Source organism: Chelonia mydas, chromosome 2 (genome assembly GCF_015237465.2).
Source record: "Chelonia mydas isolate rCheMyd1 chromosome 2, rCheMyd1.pri.v2, whole genome shotgun sequence".
Classification (NCBI taxonomy): Eukaryota; Metazoa; Chordata; order Testudines; family Cheloniidae; genus Chelonia; species Chelonia mydas.
In genome coordinates this window covers 35,515,218-35,532,750 of record NC_057850.1, presented here as the reverse complement: position 1 = coordinate 35,532,750, position 17,533 = coordinate 35,515,218, and the positions used below count along the sequence as shown (strand labels likewise).

Below are 17,533 nucleotides of genomic sequence, written 5' to 3'. Positions count from 1 at the left end.
GTGACTAGGGTTTTTGATTTCAAAAAGGCTAACTTAAAAAAATTAAGGAAATTAGTTAGGGAAGTGGATTGGACTGAAAAACTTGTGGATCTAAAGGCAGAGGAGACCTGGAATTACTTCAGGTCAAAGCTGCAGAAACTATCAGAAGCCTGTATCCCAAGAAAGGGGGAAAAAATCATAGGCAGGAGTTGTAGACCAAGCTGGATGAGCAAGCATCTCAGAGAGGTGATTAAGAAAAAGCAGAAAGCCTACTGGGAGTGAAAGATGGGAGGGTTTAGCAAGGAAAGCTACCTTACTGAGGTGAGAACATGTAGGGATAAAGTGAGAAAGGCCAAAAGCCATGTAGAGTTGGACCTTGCAAAGGGAATTAAAACCAATAGTAAAAGGTTCTATAGCCATATAAATAAGAAGAAAACAAAGAAAGAAGAAGTGGGACCGCTTAACACTGAGTATGGAGTGGAGGTTAAGGATAATCTAGGCATGGCCCAATATCTAAACAAATACTTTGCCTCAGTCTTTAATGAGGAGCTTAGGGAAAATGGTAGGACGACAAATGGGAATGAGGATATGGAGGTAGTTATTACTACATCCAAGGTAGAAGATCCAAACTCGAACAGCTTTATGGTACTAAATCAGGGGGCCTGGATAATCTTCATCCAAGAATATTAAAGGAACTGGCACATGAAATTGCAAGCCCATTAGCAAGAATTTTTAATCAATCTGTAAACTCAGGGGTTGTATCATATGACTGGAGAATTGCTAACATAGTTCCTATTTTTAAGAATGGTAAAAAAAGCGATCCAGGTAACTACAGGCCTGTTAGTTTGACATCTGTAGTATGCAAGGTCTTGGAAAAAAATTTGAAGGAGAAAGTAGTTAAGGACATTGAGGTCAATGGTAATTAGGACAAAATAACAACATGGCTTTACAAAAGGTAGATCGTGTCAAACCAACCTGATCTCATTCTTTGAGAAGGTAACAGATTTTTTAGACAAAGGGAATGCAGCGGATCTAATTTACCTCGATTTCAGTAAGGCATTTGATACGGTTCCACATGGAGAATTATTAGCTAAATTGGAAAAGATGGGGATCAATATGAAAATTGAAAGGTGGATAAGGAACTGGTTAAAGGGGAGACTACAGTGGGTCACACGAAAGGTGAACTGTGAGGCTGGAAGGAGGTTACTAGTGGAGCTCCTCAGGGATCAGTTTTGGGACCAATCTTATTTAATCTTTTTATTACTGACCCTGGCGCAAAAATCAGGAACGTGCTAATAAAGTTTGCAGATAACACAAAGCTGGGAGGTATTCCCAATACAGAGAAGGACAGGATATCATACTGGAAGATCTGGATGACATTGTAAACTGGAGTAATTGTAATAGGATGAAATTTAATAGTGAAAAGTGCAAGGTCATGCATTTAGGGATTAATAACAAGAATTTCTATTATAAACTGGGGATGCATCATTTGGAAGTAACAGAGGAGGAGAAGGACCTCGGAGTATTGGTTGATCACAAGATGCCTATGAGCCGCCAATGTGATATGGCCGTGAAAAAAGCTAATGTAGTCTTGGGATGCATCAGGCAAGGTATTTCCAGTAGAGATAAGGAGGTGTTAATACCATTATATGAGGCACTGGTGAGACCTCATCTGGAATACTATGTGCAGTTCTGGTCTCCCATGTTTCAGAAGGATGAATTCAAACTGGAACAGGTACAGAGAAGGGCTAGTAGGATGATCTGAGGAATGGAAAACCTGTCTTATGAAAGGAGACTCAAAGAGCTTGGCTTGTTTAGCCTAACCAAAAGAAGGCTGAGAGGAGATATGATTGCTGTCTATAAATGTATCAGAGGGTTAAATACCATGGAGGGAGAAGAATTATTTAAGCTCAGTACCAATGTGGACACAAAAACAAATGGATATAAACTGGCCATCAGGAAGTTTAGACTTGAAATTAGACGAAGGTTTCTAACCATCAGAGGAGTGAAGTTCTGGAACAGCCTTCCAAGGGAAGCAGTGGGGGGAAAAAGACATATCTGGCTTCAAGACTAAGCTTGATAAGTTTATGGAGGAGATGATGTGATGGCATAGCCTAATTTTGGCAATTAATTGTTCTTCGACTATTAGCGGTAGATATGCCCAATGGCCTGTGATGGGATGTTAGATGGGGTGGGATCTGAGTTACTACAGAGAATTCTTTCCTGGGTGTCTGGCTGGTGAGTCTTGGCCACATGCTCAGGGTTTAGCTGATTGCCATATTTGGAGTCAGGAAGGAATTTTCCCCCAGGGCAGATTGGCAGAGGCCCTGGGGGTTTTTCTCCTTCCTCTGCAGCGTGGGGCATGGGTCACTTGCTGGAGGATTCTCTGCACCTTGAAGTCTTTAAACCATGATTTGAGGACTTCAGTAGCTCAGACATAAGTTAGAGGTTTGTTACAGGAGTTGGTGGGTGAGATTCCGTGGCCTGTGTTGTGCAGGAGGTCAGACTAGACAATCATAATGGTCCCTTCTGACCTTAAAGTCTATTAGTCTATGAATAAATACTCAAGTGTCCCATTCTTTGTCCCCCAACCATTCCTACAAATCAGCAGCTTAACGGGCTAACTCGCATCCTTCAGATAGGCACAAATCACTCAGTGGTTATGCCTCAAGTTCCCCCAGTATTTTTCACCCAAAACATGACATTAGAATTAGAATATCAAATTCAAATAGTTGGGAATCTGGATTGAAAATGTACTGTCTACTTCCTCCTCCTCTTACTGTGCATCTTTCAATATCCACAGTTCAACTTGTCTTCTACTTTCCTTCTTTAGTATTGTTCATCCTGCTTGTACTCCTGTCAATTTACTGAATATCAGATGTAAATCTTGCACCATAACAAGTTATAATAATAAAAACTACTTTTCATTTCCATAATGCCTTTCATCCAAGACTCTGAAAGCTCTTACAGATATTAATGAATTATGCCTAAGAGCAGCTCTCAGAGAGGTAGATCAAACATTAGCTCTACTTTTCAGATGGAGAAATTGAGACACAGAGGGTTTTCAGTAATTTGTCTTAGTTCATCGAAGAAATGACTGAGAACAAAGAATAGATGCCAGCTATTCTAATACTCATTCTTGGGCTTTAGTCACAAGCTCATTCTGCATATTCTGACTTTGGATGATCCTGAAAAATCCAGTCTGTCAGATAAATATATGTTTGTCACTGGGTTGTGAAGATGGAATTAATTTTTATGTACTGTGCATGCTATTTATAATTACTCAGATGTACAAACAAGTTTACAAAATGTGTATTCTGTACTCCCACTGTATGAGAAAATCCAGGTCACTCCTTTTTTCTTTAGGCAAGGTTGAGGAATGTTGAACCTTTTCTTTTTCCCCAGCAGAACACCAGAACATCAGATTACACATTCTCCTTCACCCATGGTCTTATACATGCAATACTTCAGCCCCCTATGTGCTCTGAGTGGGGTCCTTGTGGCTTTACTCATTCTTTCATTCTTAACTGCGGTCTGTTCCTATTTTTAATACATACCCACTTCAACTTTCCTTAGTTGTGTTCACATCATACTGTCATATGTAGCTGCACCTTTTGGTTATGTGTGTTATCTTGTGACAAGTCTGGGTTTAGAGTACCATGAAGCAAAGTTGATCAGTTCTTGCGACTATGGTTCTTGCGACTATGGAGAGGAGAATCATACCCTAATAAAAGGTATCTTAGCTTATTATAAATCATTTGATTTATGATTGTGGAAGTCGTTCTTTGCATTTTTGTTTTGGCTTGTCATTTTTTTAACTGTGAAAACTTCCTTGAAACAATGGATTATTTCTTTAGAGGGACAGTTACCCTCTTCACCAACCATTAAGGCTTTCTCTGCAACATTCATGCCAAAATACAAATGCTTCAAAATGTTGAGAAAAATCTACATGCTAAATGGCGCTGGTGGTAAGATAACTAAACACTTTTTACCTTTCAGGTTGAAAATTAGCTGCAATATATATGATGATATACTTCCCCTTAAATCTGAGAACCGAACTGAGCCATGAGAATGTCATCTCTTCATGCTCCTTTTCCTCACCACTCTCCCATCCAAAGTGGGGAGAGTCTAAGTTGTTTCTTAATTTGAGTTTTCCCATGAGATACCACATTGTCATGACTACTATATTTTCTAAATCACATTTAAACTGAGAGGTGGTGCTTTCAATCCACAAATTCTGTTAAGATTGAGTCTGTTTTTAGTAGACAGAGGGAGCCTTAATTAGGAAATAATAAGAAATTGGTATGGGTCAAAGTACTGTTCAGAAGGTACTGCAGAACTCTTTATTTTAATGCAATTGAGGGTAGCCATGTGTTTGCATGATATTCTTGTCACATTCCCATCTGCTTCTGAAGGTATGTTCTGATGCTTGCCAGTTGCTAGAAATAAATACTATACATTCATTTTCACTGATTTTTCAAATTGGTGAATAGAGCAAAAATAATTCAAAGTGAATGTTTTCAGTTCTATAGTATGTTCAGCACATGAAACTGAAGTAGATCCTGTAGCTGGTTTTAACCTAAGTTTTCAAAAGGTATATCAAGATTTGTCCAACAAATATTTTAAAATAATGAATATTATCTATTTATTATCTGAGAAATATCATAACACAATAGAAGAAGTTGAACAGATGTACCATTAAATACAAATATTAGAATTAGGCAATTGTAAGAGTAGTTTTTAAAATATGTCTGGGCCTGGAGTGTACATGTTGCAGGCAGTACAACTGTAGCAAGGCACTAATCAGCTAAGTACCATAATCCTCCTTATAGGGTAAATTCTTACTTGACCTCCAGCTATATACAGCACATGGTAACAGTATTAACTAGAACCCTCCTCTCATACTCTCAAAGGCTTCCCCATTGGGTCAACTCTCTGTCTTGAATTATTAGTATTAGTTTTGTTTTATGCACTGTACCTTTTTCTAGATGCCGTATATCTTTTAGTTGTATTTTGGAGGGAAAAGGATTGTAAAGAAATATCCAGCAAGTTGTATCTACTAATTAAGAAGCTGTTCATATGATTACACTGAAGCTAGAAGGATTAAATGAAAGTGCTAGTCAGCACAGAAATTGATGTATTCTCATTATCATGATGCTTCCTACTTCCCAGATGTGCAGTGGCTGATCAGAAGGTAATGCCAGGAAGAAAGGTGCTGAATGTGCTTTGTGAAAACAATGTATTATGCTCAGTATTTGTTGTCCTTTTGGGGGGAATTAGGAAAATATTTATTATTTTAAACAAAAGATTTATTTCACGGATTGGAAGATAATGTACTGAGCATTAGGCACAGGAGTGTAGCTGTTGTGTCTTTAGCAAGGTCTCATACCCTTGCTGATTTTTTAATTCAGTATTTTAACTTGAATGACATCTGCAGCGTATAGAATTTCCTTACAATACTGCATTTGTTTCAATTGTAATTTATGCAAACTTTTAGAATTCTACTAATAATATTAGTGTTTTTCTGTATCTCGAATGCCATTTCTTAACAGTTCATTACATAGGTTGTGGACATCCTTCCTTTTTATTCATGTGATCTCCTTTACGTTGAGCACTCCATTATTGTTTACCTCACTCTCCATCTTTTATTTTACCACTGTATTATAATTGGTAGGGGGCCCCATTCTTCTCCCATGGATTGCAATCGGGGCAGGATTGAACCTAATAATTTCAATGTGCATTGTGACTAGTTAATTTAATAAAAGGAATTTAGCATTTTAGTGTTATATTCAACACATTAAATAAATTGTTTTCTGGGAAAAGTAGGTCAACTACAGTTCACAAAGCTATAAAACATAGAAATCAGTAACTTTGAAAATGTTCGCAAATAACTAAAAAACAAAGAAAAGTTCTGGAATATTTTACCTATCTTATGAGGGGTAAGTGTTCATCTGTGAAGTTGACTAAAAAGACTACGAGATTGAAGTATCTAAACTATTAATTTGTCTGTTATTATTTTCAGTTATTTGCTACAATAATGAATTCTCAAAAGTGTGTGTGAGTGTTTGTGTTGTTTCCAGTTACTTTCTAAATCATCCTAAATTAGTGAACTTTCAAATAAAACTAAGTATATATTTTGGGGCTACAGTTCAAAATTATTACATGATCTTTGAAGAGGACATTTTATAAACTTCATATTTTATAACTATAAAAGTAATTCTGCTCATTTGTTGAGGCTAATTCTGTTTATATTTCTCTAAGTTAAATAGTTAAACATTAATAATATTTGTTGTAAATATCAGTCATAATAAAATGATTAGAGCATCTTTCATTATCAGTATCATTTTCCCACATGCAATGCTCTTGATGCAATAAAGAAAATATATTATTTTTGTACTTGAAAATTGTGATTTTTTTAAACAAAGGAATAATTGATTAGAAGCTTTGCCGACAAACAAAGGCATGTCTAAAATCATTTTGGTTCTTTCACTTAAAATGGCAGAATATTTTATTATTTTGGTTACAGGCAGCAGCTTCTCTCTCTTAGTGTAGCCAGTTTCCTACACAAGTTAAAATATCCTAGAATCAGTGGTATTGTGGAATAAACATGTATTGGATGCTGCATTTTTTATAAGGTGTATATGATTTCAAAATGAAAGTCCAGGTTGTTTTGTATATCTCTGCAATCACATCCTGTTCAAAATGAGGTTATCAGTGAAAAATGTCATTATGTTAATGAATTTGTTACCACAAATGTCCTTTCACTCTGTTGATACCAGATTGAGCCCATAAGTGAGTGTTTTTCTATATTCCAGTTAAAGCTAACAGATCAGCAACTGCAGTGTGATTTTTTTCATGCTTCAGTAAATTTTATAACCCTCATTGCAGGCTTAACTCAGTATTGCCTGGAAATTCTTAGATAGAAAGCATTACAGAGATACAAGGTATTGTTATAAAATGTAATTTGTAAGGAGATTGTTGAATTGAGAAATTAAGTGATATTTCAGATAAATTTTATTTAGTGATTTGGTTACACAATTCAATGCTGGACCAACTGCAGCACTGTCTGTTCAAAGGACTATTAGTTAAATTAGCCTGTAAAATGAATATATTTGTTGTGTATCACACTAGGCTGCTGAATTGGCTCAGCACAAAAAACACGGGATCAGCTGTATATGTCCCATTTCCCAGTGGAGTGAGAAACCAAGTAAAAAGCACAGATACAGGAAAGATTCCATGCAATATAGCACTGTACAGTATGTGAGAATTGGAAAAAGGGAGGTCTAGGGAGAAAGTGAAAGTAGTTTAAAGCATTTTTACAGGAAAAGGTTAATATTCTCAATAAGCTGGAGCAATATCTGTTTTTTGAAATGTGTGCAAATGGTCGCTTATGTAGAATATGATTCAGCAATACTGCGTCAGGAACATTATGTACACAGAATGAGAAAATGACTGAAATTAATACAGATACAGCATTCGTAACATTTACAAAACAGCTAAAATTTGGCTGGATTCATTACTGTGGAAAAGAAAATATAAGGAAATATTTTAATGAAAGAATCTCATTGTAGAAGCACAGAAAAGACCTTGGATATTTCAGCCTGATCTCCTGCACGCTGCAGGATTCTCTCTCTTTAGGTCGAAAATCTGTGTTGTTCTGAGCATTCAGTTTCTACTCTCAGTTGCATTTGAGGATTCCATACCCTACACAGGAGAATAACTAAAATCGGGGAACCCCAGAATAGACCATCAATTTCTGTGGAGTCATTCCTGCTGCAACCAGTGGCCCCAGTGCCTCACTTGCCAAGTCCATGCAATGCTCAGCCCCTGCCTTCCAGCTCACCTTCCCCATCTCTGATAGGTGACACAGGCTGCTGGAAGTGGGGCAAGTCTGGGCAGATGCCCTGGGGGTAGCCCTGGTGAAAGAGCTGTCCTACAGCTAACCCACTGACCACTCAGGTTAGGCCCCACCAGCTCTCCATCAAGATGCTGGGGCACTGTGGGGCCAAAACTTAGTGAGTGGCATTGCAACCTGATTCACAGGGGTTGCAACACTGCTCAGGTTTGGCCCTATGGCCACTCTGACATGATGCAAAGCCAAATCTGAGCAGTGCTGCACCCCATGTGTACCACGTTGCAATACCACTCACTGAGTTTTGATCCTGCCACCCCCCATGTTGACAGAGGGACAGCAGGTCTAAACATGAGTGGGCAATAGGATGGCCTACCCTGCTTCTCTTTCCTGATATGAATGTACTGCGCATACAGGTGCAAGTGCACTGATTAGCACTTGGTCACTTGGGCCCAAATGTCTTATGCATCCTTTTAGGATCCAAACGTGCAAGGTCCTGAATGTCTCCAGCTCAGGTCCAGGCACTTTTTTTTGCACATCTCTAAGGGATGGTTTCTCAACTACTTCCCTACATCTTACTGGAGGTTAGGAACCTAAGCATTTCTGAAAATGGTGCCCACTTGGTGCCTGTCTTTATCTTTAAGCGCCTAGATACCTTTAAAATATGGTCCTTAAAACCTATATGCATTGGAACCATTCTTAAGCAATCTCTCAAAGGAACCAAAATATTGGTAATCAAATAAAAGTGATCATCTCATAAAGGAGGAGCAAAATTTGCTCCATATATTTGGAGATTTTTGGGGTGGTCTCTTACAAGTAGTTGCATAATAACCCTGTGTCTTGTACAGCTTTCCTTGTAGATTTCCAGGGGAAACTGGAGAGAACCAGAGGCATGCATTGCTTCTAAAGTGTAGTTTGTCACTCTGAGGATTACAGTAGTGCCAACTTGTGTGATTTTTGTCATGATTCTGTGATAGTGATTTTTGGGATGTTTGTTTTTACCTGCCTCATGAAATCATGATGAAAGGTGCCAACTCACAAATTTTCCCTTATTCATGGCCACCATCTCCTATGATGTCCATGGGGCTGAAGCCTGCAAGATGACCACTCATGGAGTTAGCAAAAACAGTCACTTGTAAGAGGTTGTCTCTCTTCAAAGTTATAGTATTGTCACCCTTACTTCCGTGCTGCTGCTGATGGTGTGGTGCTTTCAGAGCTGGGTGGCTGGAGAATGGTGGCTGCTGGCTCTGCCCAGCTCTGAAGGGAGTAAGAAAATGTGGTCTATGGTCACAGATGACGGGTGGTCACTCTTCACAATTTCTTCACAGTTGAATTATAGGCGGAAAAGTTCTATGGCCTCTGCAAGTAGTCGTTTGGGACAGGTAGTTTCTCTTCAGAGATTGTTGCTAAGGCAGGTTTTACTGTATTTGCATGTGGAAGTGAGGCTGCCCTTAATAAAGTTGGCTGTCACCTCCTGTTTTCAGTGAGATTGAAGCATGCCCATAAGCAAAATGGTGTCATTCTATGGTTCAGGAGGCTGAAGAGGATACAGGGGCTGTGTTCGGGTTGCCAACCCTCCAGGATTGTCCTGGAATCTCCAGAAATTAAAGATTAATCTTTAATTAAAGATTATATCATATGATGAAACTTCCAGGAATACATCCAACCAAAACTGGCAACCCTAGCGGGGAGCAGCAGGTAATGGGACACTGTGAGGAGGACTGCAGGGCACTGGGGGGAGCAGAAGGAAGATTTAGGGATTGCAGGGTAATGGGGTGCAGAAGAATGTGGGGGCAGGAGGGAAGCTGAGAGCGTGCAATGTTGGGGGTGGGAGATGGAGGGCACAGAATGGCAGTTCCCTCAGCCTGATGGTAGTGGTGGGTAAGGAGAGTCTCTCTGAGCAGTAAGGGGAAGGCAGTGTTGCCAGTTCTCACAAACTGATTGTGAGTCATGGGATTTTATTGCCTGAAGGAGAAACTTTTGCAATCCTACAGTTTCCAGGGCTGAGCACAAGGCCAGATATCTGTGTGAGCCTCGTGACTGAGGACACACACCTGCTTTGCCACTGAGACCTGCCTTCATGTATGGCCTTATAACACAGAGAGGCAGTAGAAGGCAGGAGAAGTGGTGGCCAGAGAAGTGGTATTCCTTGGTCCCAGCTAGAGAAGTCCTTGGACAGCAGGAAGTAGAGAAGATTGCTGCTGGGTCGAAACAGTAATAGAAAATGGATTACAGTTTCCCTATCTCAGGGATGAGGATAAGGTAAATGATGTCACCATCTGGGCAGCCAAGGAGAGGTGTACATTTTTGTTTGCATTAAAGGCTGACTTTTCAACCTGAAATTATCACACATGTTGGTAGAGGAATAGAGGGGAATTAAAAAGTAAAAAGACAGACTAAAACCACAATTTAAAAAAAATCATATTGTTTTTGAGGAGCTGATGTAATTTTTGATCACTTGAGGTTGGCAATGCTAATGTTAAAATAGTACTTAGCATGTACAGTTTTCATATCACTTCAAAGTAACTCATTTGTGTATGGAAAATATATTTTGAAAACATTTAAGTAAATTTTTTTTTGTACACATTGCATATTAGTCAGTGCTCATTATTATAAATATCTTCTCCTGGTTACGTGCTCATTTATGACAGTATTGAAATGCAATTTCCCTTTACCAAAACAATGGCACCTGCAATTAAAAAGTGAACCTAGTTTTTCTAATGCTGGGAACACAAATAATCTTTCTCAAGAAATTCCTTTTAATTCTTTATAGATACTAAGGATAATTTGTCAGATCTATAACACTGAAATATTTGTATCTTTGAAAATCCAGAAAAATTAATCTTTTTCACAACAATAAACATACACACAAAAACCTCAACAAGATAAATCCATCATCTTTCTAATTCTGTTATATTATGTATGATGCAAACATTTTTAAATTGATTTTTAAAATTATATTTGTTTCTCAGTAATCTGGTTTGTAGGAAATGAAGAGCAAACTTTTTGGTAAATCATAACTAGACTATGCAACAAGGCAACTAATTTTTGTATTTGTAAATAGATGACTATGGTCCAGGCTAAACCAAGTATATCTTTTTATGTTTAGCTACGCAATAACATCTCACTTGTGTGAAAACTGTAAGCCTGTGCAGATAAATTTAGTGCCCAAACTGTTGTTTTTACATGGGGTACAAGCATAATTTTTTCAACACTTTCTGTACATAGTGTATGTAGTACAAAATAAGATCATAAGCAATGAATTAAGCTGTATGTTAATGGTCTGAACACAGAACTGGGAGCCAGGGAGCGTTGAGAACAAATTCTGAATGTGATATAGATACCCTTTCTACTGCAGCACTGGTGAATTGCAAGGGATTTTTGAGTGTAGTCACTTTTAAAAATTTAATGGAAACTTACCTCAGCCTATTTTGTTTCTTCACAAAACTCTTGAACTGATTTAAAAACAAAATACAACTGTGGATTTTCCTTTCAGCGAAAAGTCCAAATGAATGAGAGTCTCATCAGGCTTAGGCTCCAGCCCCTGAAATCAGTGCCATCAGAGAAGGGAGGGTGATTATTCCTTCTCTACTTTGCTTTAAGTACTTATCCTCCAACTTTTCCAGCATGGTGTGGGGAAGGGAATCAAGTAAATTGACTGTTTGAGCAGAAGGAGCTCAGATTACAGCTGAGCTATTTGAATTTCTATGGTACTAGTGATATCACTACCACACTGTAAACAAGATTTCCCCCGATATGAAGGTAAGGATGAGACACACACTAAATGTCATGGATCTGAAAAAAAGGAAAGCTTTAAAAATATGTTAGTATGAATTAATAGCAAACATATGTGAAGGTTGTTAGGATTTTTTTTTCTTTACAGTTCATCTTCAATCTGTTTCAGCTTTCAGATCTGTAATTAAATTGGGATAATATTTATGTAATATGCCTCACATACATGTTTAAATATAATATTTGTGAAGTACTTGGAAGTTGAAAAATACTATATATATTTTTATTTATTTTTATTAATTAAAAGGAGCAGAAATCAAGCTGTCTGTGCTCACTTTACAATCAAAGGATGACCTTTTCAAAAAATGTGTTAATTTTCAGAAAAATTACCACAAATATTGCCTTTTTGACCTGATAGTTGGATGTTGCACATCAGAATTATTGACACATTCTCAAGGCCATATTAGCTTTGAATGTGCCAGTGTACTTCTGTAAACACAGCAGTAATGATTTCCCTTAGTGCATCTAGCTGGGGGAGCAAAATGAAGGGTTTTTATAAGACACCTTAAAAGTAGTTAACGGCAAAGAATGGATTAGACAGAAGCTCATAATGATCAGTGGGAATTAGCTTTTAATCTAAAAATAACAACAGATATATAAGGTGGTGTTGTAGCCATATTGGTCCCAGGATATTAGAGAGATAAGGTGAGATTCCACCCTGAGAGAGGTGAAGTCACAGGGCTAGGCACATGTGTGGGTTCACTGGGAGACCAGGAAGGGGTCAAAGATTATGAATGGTAGGAGGAAAAACAGCAAAATAAAGACAATGGACTTCAAGAACACAGGCTTTAGCAAATTCAAAGACTTGGTAGGAAAGATCCCCTGAGAAGCAAGTCTAAGGGGAAAAAAGAGTTCAGGAGAGTTGGCAATTTTTTAAAAGAGACATTATTAAGGGCACAAGAGCAAACTATACCTATGAATAGGAAAGATAGGAAGTATGGTAAGAGGCCACCCTGGCTTAACCAAGAGATCTTCAATGACCTGAAACTCAGAAAAGAGTCATGCAAGAAATGGAAACTAGTTCAAATTAAAAAGGATGAATATAAAAAAACAACACCACGCATGTAGGGACAAAATTTAAAAGGCCAAAGCACAAAATGAGATTAAACCAGTTAAGGATATAAAGGATAACGAGAAAGCATTTTACAAATGCATGGGAAGCAAGAGGAAGACCAGGCACAGGGTAGGCCCATTACTAAATGAGGAGGGAAAGACAGTAACAGAAAACACAGTGATGACTGAAGTTTTAAATGCCTTTTTTGTTTCATTTTCACCTAAAAAATTAGAATTGATCGGATGACTAACATAGAGAACAGCAGTGTAAATGGGGTAGGATCTAAAGCTAAAATAGGAAGAACAAGTTAAGAATTTCTAAGACAAGTTAGATGTCTTCAAGTTGGCAGGGTTTGAGGAAATACATCCCAGAATACTGAAGGAACTGGCTGAAGAAATCCTTGAGCATTAGCCGTTATCTTTGAGAACTAATGGAGGATGGGAGACATAACTGAGGACTGGAAAAGGGCAAATATAGTACCTATCTTTAAAAAGGGGAATAAGGACAATCCAGAGAATTATAGACCAGGCAGCTTAGCTTCGGTACCCAGAAAAATAATGGAGCGAATAATCAAACAATCAGTTTGTAAGCACCTAGAAGAAAATAAGGTAATAAGAGTCAACAAGGATTTGTCAAGAACAAATTGTGTCAAGCCAACCTAATATCCTTCTTTGACAGGGTAACAAGCCTTGTGGATAGGGAAGGAGTGGTAGATGTGGTACATCTTGACTTTAGTAGGGCTTTTGATACTGCCTCTCATAACCTTCTCATAAACTAGATAAATGTAGCCTAGATGAATCTACTACAAAGTGGGTGCACAACTGGCTGGAAAACCACACTCGGAGAATAGATATCAATTGCTCACAATCAAGCTGGAAGGGCATATTGTGTGGGTCCTACAGGCATCAGTTCTGGGTCTGATGCTATTCAATATCTTCATAAATGATTTGGATAATGGCCTAGAGAGTATACTTGTAAAGTTTTCAGATGATATCAAGCTAGGAGGGATCGCAAGCACTTTGGAAGACAGGAGTAAAATTCAAAATGATCCTGACAAACTGTACAAAATGGAGAAATAAACAGGATGAAGTTCAATAAGGAAAAATAAAATATACTGTAGTAGGGAAGGAATAATCAATTGTACAAATATGAAACAGGAAATAACTGCGTAGAAAGGAGTATTGCAGAAAAGGATGTGGGGATTACAGTGGATCACAAACTAAGTATGGGTCAACAACATAATACTGTTGCAAAAAAATCAAATATAATTCTGGGATGTATTAGCAGGAGTGGCATAAGTAAGACACAAGAAGTAATTCTTCTGTGCTACTCAGCACTGATAAGGCCTCAGCTGGAGTATTGTGTCCAGTTATGAGCACCACTCTTCAGTAAAGTTGTGGATAAATTGGAGAAACTCCAGAATAGAGCAACAAAAATGATTAAAGATCTAGAAAACATGACCTTCAAGGAAAGATTGGAAAAAAATAAGTTTCTTTAGACTGGAGAAGAGAAGACTGAGGGGGGACATAACAGTCTTCAGGTACGTAAAAGGTTGTTATACAGAGGAGGGTGATAAATTGTTCTTCTTTACCCCTGAGGACAGAACAAGAAGTAATGGGCTTAAATTTCAGAAAGGGAGACTCAGGTTAACTGTTAGAAGAAACTTCCTAACTGTAAGAGTAGTTGAACACTAGAACAAATTACTGAGGTAGGTGTGAAATCTTATTAACTTGTAATTTACATCAGGAAATATAGAAGTTCGTAAGATGGTTGCCATGCTGTACAAGTGGTGTAAGTACTTACATTCTATTTTTTAAATGTTTAATTATTATGACATTAACATTTTTCTTTGTAATGTTTTTGACTTCAGTGAATTATGAACCTTCAATAAATATACAACGTGACATACTCTTGTTAAGTTTCTGCAAAAAAATAAAAATAAATAAAAGGTGCAAGCACACTTGCAATCAGAAAAGAAGTCAGTGGAATGATTGTGTTTGAATCTGTTGACCACAGTACCTTCTTAATCCATTTAAAGTAACAGATATATTTATGCTATTGGAAGTATCGACAGAATTTTCTTACTTGTTGTTTGTCTTTGTTTACTTAGGAAAAGAAGCCCATCAGTATCGAGAGATCAGAACAGAAGATACGACCAAAGGGACGAGAGAGACGAATATTCACAGTATGCTACATCAGACAGTGCAATGCCAAGGTCACCATCAGATTATACAGATAGGCGATCACAACGTGGGTCTCAGCTGTACGAAGAACCTGAACGTGGTGACTACAGAGATTCTAACAGAAGAAGTCGCAGACGTTCCAAAGAGTATTCTGTAGAGGAAGATGATGTGCAGAACAGAGAGGAATATGAGAGGCAGAGGCGAGAAGAGGAGTACCAGGCACGATACCGAAGTGATCCTAATTTGGCTCGTTATCCTGTCAAACCACAACCATATGAGGAACAAATGCGTATCCATGCTGAAGTATCCCGAGCACGCCATGAACGAAGACACAGTGATGCCTCATTGGCAAACACTGAACTGGAGGAGTCCCGGATATCTATGCTGAGGATGGAACGACCATCAAGGCAAAGATCTATATCTGAGCGCAGAGCTGCCATGGAAAACCAACGTTCATATTCTGTGGAAAGAACTCGAGAGGCTCAGGGACCAAGTCCCAATCGTCAGAGGACAACAAATCATAGCCCTCCAACACCTAGGAGGAGTCCAGTTCCTCTGGATAGGCCAGAAATGAGGCGCACTGATTCATTAAGGAAACAGCACCATTTGGATCCCAGTTCTGCTGTACGAAAAACAAAACGTGAAAAAATGGAAACAATGTTAAGGAATGATTCACTCAGCTCAGATCAATCTGAGTCAGTCAGGCCTCCACCACCAAAGCCACATAAAACAAAAAAGGGAGGTAAAATGCGTCAGGTTTCACTGAGCAGCTCAGAAGAAGAATTGGCTTCTACTCCAGACTATACGAGCTGTGACGATGTAGAGATTGAAAGTGAAAGTGTTAGTGAAAAAGGTAAGACCAGTTTTTTTTACCATTTCAGTATTTAATATGGGTCATTGTTTATTCCATTGTATTTTATCTTATTTAATATACTTGACTGAATCGTGATCTATAGCTGTTCCCATGTGGTTTTCAGTTTCACATGGTGGGGTTTTTTTTTGCTTTGTTTTTTATTTTGAAATATGTTTAATGACAAATTGCAGTAAGGGTAACATGGAGAAGAACATTACAGTTTATAAATTAATTTGGATATGCTACTCATTTTTGACAGGGACAACTGTGCCTGTTGAAAACTTGATTAACTCTTTCAAGTATCTGGGTAGTGTTGTCACATAAGATTTTCTTGGTCAAATGATTGAATGAAATCACAAACCTGTCAAAAGGCTACATTTTTAATGATGTTGGCTGAAACAGTAAAATATTTAGGACCAAATTCTTCCTTCAGTTATGCTTGTGAAAGCTGAGTGATATCAGTGTGGTTGCATAGAGGAAAGAGAGGGAAGAATATGACCCCTGTTTGTTAAATATGTGAATCTATTTAGCTGAGAGGCGAGGAGGTGAAGATTAGTGGTTGGTATGGACTGTGTTTCAGAGAAGACATACACACAAATTTTATGTGTCTGTAGCAGAAATGCTTATCTGACCACTCTGTGTGTCAGGAAGTCAATTTGTCTGTTAGGCACATGCAAAAATGACTCTACTTATCTAATGTTACAAAAATAACATTTCTTCCCCATTACAGACTAGAATGGTTTGAATATGCTGAGGTAAAAAGCAGATGAAAAGTCAGAACAGCACAACTGGTCGGGGAGTCTCAGTAGTGCTTACAGTTGCCAACTTTCTGATTGCAGAAAACTGAACACCGCTGCCATACCCCTTTCCCAAGGCTCCATCCCTGCCCCGCCCCTTCTCAAAGGCCCTGCCTCCACTCATTCCATCCCCCATACCTCTGTCACTTGCTCTCTACCACCCTTGCTCACTTGCTCATTTTCACTGGGATGGGGCAGGGGGCTGGGTGAGGCAGGAGAGGGTGAGGGCTCCGGATGGGGGTGCAGGTTCCGGAATGGGGCCAGGGATGAAGGGTTTGGGGTTCAGGAGGGGGCTCCATGCTGCGGGGTGTGGCCAATGGTTTTGGAGTGTGGGATGGGGTGCAGGCTCTGGGCCTGGGCCAGAAATGAGAGGTCCAGGGTGCAGGAGGGGGCTCTGGGCTGGGGCAGGAGGTTGAGGTGTTGAGGAGTGAGGGCTCCAGCTGGGGGTGGGGCTGGGGCTGGGGCTGAAGGGTTTGCGGTGCACGAGGGGGCTCTGGGCTGGGGCCGAGAGATTTGGACCGTGGGAGGGGACTCAGTCTGGGACAGGGGGTTGGGGTATGTGAGCAGGTGCGGGCCCTGGGTGGCGCTTATTTCAGGAAAAGAAGTGCTTTGTGTTGTTCAGGAGCAACATTTATGGAAAATTAAGGAGCAGTTTCTAAATAAAAGTATCCAGCTCTCAGTCAGAAGAATGATGACCATAAGGTGGAGTCTTGAGAATAGAGTTTATGAAGGAGGGGAAGAAAAAGGGAACCTCCAGGGCTTTGAGAGGAAAGACCTTAAAACAGACAAGTATTTTTAATTAAATATTTAGCTGGCTGTATGAAGAATTATATATACAGATCTAGATTTTCAAAATTGTGTGAATATTTTTTCATGCACCCAACAGACACTTCATCCATACTGGATGCATGTGCAAAAGTTGTTAGGATTCTAATGGTTGCACAAGTCTCTAGAGAGACAGTTAGGTACATTGCACAAGATGTACACATGAACATCAGATGTTCCACACGCACAAATCACATA

General features: G+C 38.9%; 1 protein-coding gene across 36 annotated transcripts in view; it reads left to right on the top strand.

The window, feature by feature from the left end:
* RIMS2 (regulating synaptic membrane exocytosis 2) overlaps positions 1–17,533 on the top strand; it is a 728,605-nt gene that overhangs the window by 313,344 nt on the left and 397,728 nt on the right. For all 36 annotated transcript variants that reach the window (XR_006288398.1, XM_043539203.1, XM_043539200.1 and 33 more), the window contains one exon: positions 14,788–15,713. Coding sequence is in view for 35 of the 36 variants with exons in the window: in XM_043539203.1 (XP_043395138.1) it covers positions 14,788–15,713 (926 nt within the window). In the remaining variant the exon portion in view is untranslated. The remainder of the gene's footprint in view (positions 1–14,787; positions 15,714–17,533) is intronic.